This window comes from Limulus polyphemus, unplaced genomic scaffold (assembly GCF_000517525.1).
Source record: "Limulus polyphemus unplaced genomic scaffold, Limulus_polyphemus-2.1.2 Scaffold897, whole genome shotgun sequence".
Lineage (NCBI taxonomy): Eukaryota > Metazoa > Arthropoda > Merostomata > Xiphosura > Limulidae > Limulus > Limulus polyphemus.
The window spans coordinates 163537-171889 of record NW_013666507.1 but is presented as its reverse complement, the minus strand read 5'-3'; the positions used below and the strand labels follow the sequence as shown (position 1 = coordinate 171889).

The window sequence follows — 8353 nt, the reverse complement described above, 5'->3', positions numbered from 1 at the left end:
CCTTCGGTGTATAGGACGCAAGCAGATTTTGACATCAAATTTTGGGGTAAAAAAGTGTCTTATACACTGAAAAATACGGTAGCGTGTAGCAGTATATATCTATTTATACTTAAATTTCATTGTTTTATTGCCCTTTGAACCATGTCTAACTAATATTATTGCCATATAAATTGAAAATCATGTGGGGAATGTGCAGCTCACATTATGGTATCAAATTACATAATGCATGGATTACTTGCGACTGTACCTCATAAAAAAAAAAAATCACTACTAATAATAATATTATTTATTTTACTTTATCTAACCTAAAAAGTTTTCAAATTTTACATTTTAGTTACTTTATAATAATAAAGAATACATATGAAAAAACAAGAAATAAAGTACTGTTACGACAGCGGAAGTCACGTGACGCTGGTAACAAGTAATGAGTTCTAGAAAGATCGGGGAACATCACGAGTAATCCAGTATTTGCTAAACGCCCTCTATTCTTGTATATAAATGTGCCAGACAATGAATCGGGATTGGAATTGCAGACAGGCAGAGATAGAGACGAACAGTTGAGTCAAGCGCAGTAGTGACCATGAGTAAAGGGCGTGAATCTTTTTGAATTATAGTGTGAGTTTAAGTTAAAGTGACTGTGAAAATTAAGTGTATTGCAAAGTTGAATTGAGAAAGAATAAACTAGTTTTATTTAAGAAAGGACTTGTATCGCTGAAGTTTCTCGGAAAGAATTTCTACCGGAAATTATCAAATGAGCAGAGACGTAACAGTACTTACCTCGATCTTTTTTTTCTTTTTTTTTGACTGTTGACTGTTGAAGAAAGTTAATCTTACTTTTTTAAACTAATGCTAGTAGTAATGGTAATACTGCATTAAATGATTTTTATTTAATTAAATTATGCACCAAAGAATAAAGACAAAAAAAGAAAGTATGTAACATAATTATAACAACTTTTTCTGGCTTTCTAACTGTGTGACAAAAGCCTTTAAAAATTCAACTAAGCTTGAACTGGAAGAAAAATAGACAATTCTATGCACAAAAATAACTTAATAAATAATATAGTCTTAAATGTCAGAGAGAACTATTGGCAAGTTATGAAAGAGAGGATGTGACAGGTGGGCTTGGCGAGAGCGGTTTGATTTTCTATTTTATTTCTCTAACTAAATAAGGTTAAAGGCTATATAAATTATGCTCTGCCTTCTCAGACAACATTACAAGGAGTAATTTATGTTAACTTTCATACTTCTTAGAGGGGTGATCAAAACATTAGAGAAGAGGGAAGACATAGATAACAAACGTCAGAGTTCTCATACTAGGGGAGATTGAAAATTATTTTAAAATAAATTTAGAACTTGAATAATACTATACTTTGATTTATTATCTACTTTATAATGCTGAATTTATTCATATACATTAGATAATAATGGTGTTTAATTAAATTTTGAATGTAACTCTGTGAAAGGTTGTGACGTGCACTTTGACCTACCTGAGGTGAAAAGGTTAAATCTGTGGTACTTTCATGTGGCTTTATTTTCATGCAATTTGTTGTCATTGATGAAATCTGTTAAAAGTTCATGGTGGACAGCTGTGTGCAAACTTTATGCTGTTTAGTTTATTATGATACAAAGTTCAAAGCAAAATACTTGTGCTTGCCTTGCATATGGGGCATTTTGTGGTGTGTATTCAGTATCTAGGGGTCAAATATCATGCATTCTTACAAATTCTTGTGCGTACAGGATCAAGAAGTTTGGGTTAACTAAAACCATGAATTATAATATACTTAATAATGATAATTTCATTAAAACACATTGATAGTAAAGTGGTTTAATTATTTTTTGAATGTAACCCAGTCCCATATGCAGTACATGATTTTAAAATGTCATTCATAACAAAAGGATTAAATGTGACTCCTCCATTGTTCCTTACACAACCAGTGGAACCACTCTCGAGACCTCCTTCTCTACTCAAGGATTTGTCTTGGTGGCTTGACTGATTTGATATCACCTTTGTTGTTCCATTACCTCCACCCAAGTCAGACCTGCACCTCTTCACCAATGCTTCCTTCTCTGGTTGTGAAGCATCACTGAAAGACAATCTCACTTTGGGTACATGGACCCAGGAAGAGTCCTCTCTACATGTCAATGCACTCAAACTTCTGACATTTCATCAGGAATGTTCCTATTTATTGTTATGATCCATTCTGACAACTCCACAGTTGTTTTTTATATCAACTGTCAAAGGGTATCCAATTCAAGACCCTTTGCTATCAAACCCTGGATCTTCTATATTGGGCCAACTCTCAAGAGGTTTATCTCATTACCTGCCATATAATGAGCACTATCAACCTGGTTGTGGATCATGTTCTGCCCATGGTATGGTCTCTATCTATCCTCAGGTTTGGGTGTGCTCTCTCTTGAGGAGTCCGCTCATCATTGCTTTTGCCACCCCTCTCAATTCCAAGCTTCCTCTCTTCTGATCTCCTGTTTCCAATTCCTCACCCCTGGCCGTTGATGTTTTCAGCCAGGACTGATCTCATCTTTTCCTTTATACATAACCACCTGTCTGTCTTTTACCTGAGGTCCTGGCCTTGATTCAAAACACACCTTGTTGTGTCCTCTTGGTGACACTCCTTGTCTAGCTCAACATTTCTTACATGAACTTTATTCTCTCTTTCCCTTCCAACTATACCCACTATCTTGCTTCAATCTCACAAGTCATGGTTTCATCAAGAAATTTCATCCCTCAACCTTCACATTTAGGATTTGTCTGTAGAACTGGACTCTCCAATCATGTAGCTTTTTTCCTTTCTCATTCCTGTTGCCCTTCCACTTTGTCCATCTACCACCATAAGTGGAGGGTTTTCCACCATTGTTTCATCTGTCATTACCTTCCTCCTGACCATCCAGCTATTTATCATTTTTCCTCTTTCTTTTTCTGGCTGTTCGACTGTAAAATAGCTGTCTCCGCTGTTGCTGGTTATTGTATGGCCTTGTCCACAACATATCTCCTTTCTTGATACTGCAGTGTTTTCCTCCCCAGTTTTCCCCACCTTGTTCCATTTCTTCCTTCTCAACAGACCCATTATCATGCCTGACTGGGACCACAGTTCTGTTTGCTCTTACCCACAAACCTTTCGAGCTGTTGATAACTTGCACTTTATACCACCTTTCTCTCAAGACCTACTTACGTCTCATCTGTGGTTGTTCTCATCCTGGTACTTATGCTGTCGATTCCTCTCATACCCTCTTCCATTGCTTGCTCTTATATTCTTTTTATTCTTACCAGTCCTTCCTCCAAAAGTTTTCAGCTGCTAAGGAAGATAACTGCTCTTTTTCCCTAATTTCCTTCTGTCTCTCTGAGATAAATTGGACCCAGACAGATTATTGTGCCTGTTCATGCTCTGAAAATGAGCAGTGAGGGAATGAGTGAGATGACAACTCTCATGGGATGAAATGTGGAACAGTTTGTGAACATCAACCCCCATGAAGAGTAGACTAAATGTAGAAGTTGCTGGACCCAACCTGAAAAAGTAGAAAGAGAAATGAATCGAGAAGAAAAGAAAGAAAAGTGGCCACTGGAAAAGCTCCTTCAGGCAGGCATGTGGACTACTACTCACAGCTTTGTCACCTACTATCTTTAACATCTGGCTGTCTTATCTCTCGTGGGTTACTGCGTGCTCATGTTTGCCATTTTACAGTCTACCCACTGTCTCTAGACAGGTGAGTGCCTTCCACATTTTCTTTTTTTTTCAGTGTCGTTGCTTAAAGGGTCCCATCAGGTGGCTGATTATGCCTCTTGGGATATATTTATTTTTCAAAATCTGCATTGAGCAGGATAACAGAAAGCACTCTTACCATCCACTCTGGTTCCATATATATACCTACTATGAGATGGAGTATTCCACAAGACCACTTGAGGTATTCTCTTTGTATATTTATATATCTGACAGCTGTCTGATCCAAACTGTACCTATTCCATGGTCTATCATAGAAAAAGCCAGCACTATGGTGTGTTCTGCCCACTTGCTGCCTTTTCAAAATAAAGTTACATGGTCACCCATTGCACTGTCTCCAGTAAAAGACATTACTGGCTGAAGGACTGATAGTGATCCAGGCATTTTCTCTGGGCCCCTCCACTGTAAATTCCTTCCTCCTTTTCTCTTTGAGTGGAAGATGAGAGACTTTTGCTGCTTACCAGTTCCTAGCTGATGGGGAGGCAAATCATGGAGAATCCTCACTGACTGGGACCTAATCACTTGGGCTAGAACAAGGAGTGCCAGTACGTGCAATAGTGACACTGTCAGTGTGGTTCAGGTTACAACTCATATAATTATACCACATGGTACTTGTGCCCTCCTAATGTGGCTCGAGTCAGTTGAGTTGAGGTGAGCAGGCATCACTATCCCATGCTCTCCTCCTTTGTGTTGTGTCTGTTCAGAAGAGTTGAAGTGATCAACTCCTGTGGATATCACTTGTTCAATTGAATTGAAGTGTGTACACACTATACTATTTTCTATGCTATTTCTACTGTGCCCTCCTACAGCTAGTGTCAGTCCAATCAAGTCTGAAGGTAGAGTTGAAGTGAGCACAAGGTATGGTCTGAATGCACCCCAACCATGCAACAAATATTGGCTCACCAACCTCTTTTGTGCAAGTACTTGGATGGCCATGTTCCTATGCTGCCCATCCCTATAACACGTGGGGCTTGTTTGCCTGTTCCTACCTTATTCCTGGGCAAAGAGTATACTCTGGAAAAGATGATACGTGGTCTCCCATGGATGTGCTCCTACCGAGCCCCTGCTGTTGGGTGTCACACTCCATGGACTTCCATTGGGTGCTTTCTGAAGGGAGCTCATCTGGGTAAATCTATGCACTGGCCCCCTCCACCACTTCAGTTTAGGATTATAGCCTACCCATGTGCTGAAGTGTGATATTATCCTGAAAGTTAATGTTTTCCTTACCTGAAACTGTATTTCTGATAGATACTCACCTCTCACACACATTCCCACCCATTCTTCCCATTTCTGGTGCACCTTAGTGTTCCTAGTATTTGTAAAAGAATGAAAATTCACAAATGCAAATTCATAGAGAGAGTTAGTGTGCCAGTAGATGTGGCATCCTCCTAATAATGGATGTATTTTGTTTCATAATGGTTTCATTATGTAGTAGGGCCATTCACAAGAAATCTTGTGAGATTAGGTGGGAGCTCACTGAAGGCTCGGGGCATGCAAATCTCTAAGGCAGATGTGTGGGGAAGATAGCTTAACTGTGTGATGAACTGAGTATCAGAAATACATTTTCAGGTAAGGATAATTTTAACTTTAGTAGAATCATTTGAAATTTCACTAGGTTTTCTTAAATATTCATTTTATTTAAGATAACAATACTATGACCTGTTAAAGCTTCAAATTCTTTTGAACTTAAATCTGAAAAATACTTGTAGTTGTTATTACAATTATTAAATGCATTAAGGGTTACACTACTAATTTCAGTTCTAATATTTCTGAATGATTGACTCCAAATACATTGATGTGACAATATTTGTAGAAACTTTCTAATTGAGAAAATTAATTTCAAAATTTAATTAGGAATACTAAACTGTAAACTGTGAACTAGCACCTTTTTTTCAATATCATTTAATACATATTTAGAGTAGTTAAATAACTTTATCAGGATTTTCTAAAAAAAAATTTACCTGTTACCTCAAATTATTCAGCTTTTCTAAATGTTTGTTTTTAATTTTTACCAAACTTTGTTGTTAAGAACTTCAATAAAATGTTTTGAATTTACAAGGTCAATAGAATTTATTTCTTGTTCAAATAATATACAGGACTCACTTTAGTATTTGTTTAATGATTTAAATGCTGTATTCTTTTATTTTATTTCAAAATTAGAAAGAACTTTCTGAGTACCTAGAATGGTGGATTGTAGGATGAAACAGGAATAAAAACCTTTAAGCTTTTATATTTATTTAAGAAATGCAGACGAAGTTGATTCTTCAAAATTTTAAGTACAATTTTTAAGTATTTCTAGATGAAGCTAATGTTGATACACCATACCTATATATGATAACTTCAGGAATGAATTTATTACAGGGGAATTGTAAGAGTAATGTAAATTTTACTACTAAGTAAACTATCATCCATGTAAGGGCAAATGATAACTAACATATTATAACCATGAAATTCATAGAACATTCCAACCCTCACAGGAAAACATTTTAATTTTGACATTAAATTTCATGTAGAAAGACAGGGTTGCCAGATGATATGACTGGTCTGCAAGGAAAAAAAAAGCATTACTAGTAAATTACATGCTGATTTATAAACTGAGGCCTGAGATTAGCATTCTTAGTTCTGCTTGTAACTGTATCAAATGTTGTATTAAGCTAGTAAGAACTGATATTGCTGAAAACTACAATTCATAGATATGGGTTTTGTGAGATAATGTGAACTTGGATGTATTTCATGGATTTGTTTGTTGCATTACTTTGTTAAACAGATTTGTAAAATAATTTTTTGTATAGATGCAGTGTAAAAACCTTCATCAGTCATGTTTCTGTTGAACAACAACCAGTGTCTAGCACTTACTTTTAGCCCTGCAATACTTGTGTGAAATTCAAAGATTTCCAATATATATATGATTGCCAAGCTATATGTTCTTTTTCATTTTTGTTTGAGGCAAAATATTTGAATGATTTTTGTAGAAGAATATAACCATTTCAGGTATTCCTAAAGAAGTTGTACAAGAGGTATACATGGGTTGTGTTTATCAAGCTGGTCTAGGACAAAATCCAGCTAAACAGGCTGCACTAGGAGCAGGTGAGTAAGCTCTGCTTCTCGAGGTTAAAACTACTATTTTATAAACAAGGCCAAAAAAAAAGATATATATATATATACATATATATATATGGAAAATAATATACTTTACAGTATTATAATGCCTAAGCAGACTTAAAGCTTTGAATTTACATTTTATTATGCTTTCAAATAAAGGCAAAAAATATTAAACTTTATATTGAAATCTTTCTATTTTGTTACCAGGCCTCTCAGTAACAACACCTTGTTCAACAATTAACAAACTGTGCTCTTCAGGTATGAAGGCTGTTGCATTAGCAGCTCAGAATCTCATGTTAGGTCAACAGGTAAGGAGAATGTACTTTTTCATACAGTTTTATTCTTTGTCATTCTTTTTTTAACTCTGTCAGATCTTCAGAAATCAAATATTCATATATAAGCAAGACTTTAAACATGGGTTACTTCAGTTATAAAAAGTGTACGTTAAAATTCTGAAAGAAGATATGAAAACTTACAGTACAATAAATTTCTGTTAGACTAACTTATTTAATTAGTTTAGCCTTCATAAATCTATGTGGCCTTCAAGTACACTGAAATCATCAGGTAGTTACAAGTGTCTGCGAAATGCAGGTTCTGGAAATATTATACATAGTATTATAATTAATACAGACAGCAAAGGAAGTATAAGTACACAAGTAAATAGAGTAATATCAACTAATACTGTTTGTTTCTTTACTTTATGGCTGGCTGATTAATTCATTCCAACTCAGACTGGTTTCTGGAGTGAAGAGAAAGCTTTATAAACACATCTAAGCAGAACAAGGACAGAATAGTGAAATACCACAAATCCTGGATTATCTAAAGGATTTGTACAGGTCTCGGAAAATCTAGAAAGTCGTGGAATTTGTTTAGTGAAATATCCTGGCCTAGAAAGTCAGGGGAAAATATTTTCCAGAAAGATTTTGGAAAACTCATGGAAAATATAAAGAAACTAATGAGGCCTAACGTTTTAGAAGCAATTTTATAACAGGGATTGTTGTTTTTTGGCAGACATGCTGGATTGTTGAATTGAAAGTTTTTGCAGAACATTGAGCATTGTTACCAGTGCCTCTGTGTCATAAGTTTTGCACATAATAAGATTTATTTACATCAGAACTTTGATTTTCATCACCAGAATGTGTAAATTAAGATAAAAGAATCCATAAATGAAAAAAGAAAAATTCTCAAACAAGTTACCAGTTAGTCTAGTGAATGGTTAAGGAATTGCAGTAATCTGGTGGTTAAAAGAATTACTTTTTGAAATATTAGAATTTTTTTTCCTCAACATCTTGTTTATTTAATAATTATACATTTTGTTTAAATCATTGTTTTGATAAACAAGAAAAAGAAGTACGTGGCATGTAAGTGCTCATAAAATCTTACCGATCATTGATGATCTTGATAAAATTAGTTAAGTTAGGATCTCAACTAGGTTTGTAGCATCGAAGAACAAATGCAGAAGTATGAGACAGCAATTCTGTGACCAATCTAACATTTTAATGCTAAGTTTCGTTATA

At 35.2% G+C, this 8353-nt stretch overlaps 1 protein-coding gene across 14 annotated transcripts in view; it reads left to right on the top strand.

The window, feature by feature from the left end:
* The window catches only part of LOC106461099 (acetyl-CoA acetyltransferase, mitochondrial-like), a 152632-nt gene that overhangs the window by 40751 nt on the left and 103528 nt on the right, over nucleotides 1–8353 (top strand). For all 14 annotated transcript variants that reach the window (XM_022387981.1, XM_022387971.1, XM_022387976.1 and 11 more), the window contains 2 exons: nucleotides 6726–6821; nucleotides 7044–7144. In XM_022387981.1, coding sequence (XP_022243689.1) covers nucleotides 6726–6821; nucleotides 7044–7144 — 197 coding nt within the window. The remainder of the gene's footprint in view (nucleotides 1–6725; nucleotides 6822–7043; nucleotides 7145–8353) is intronic.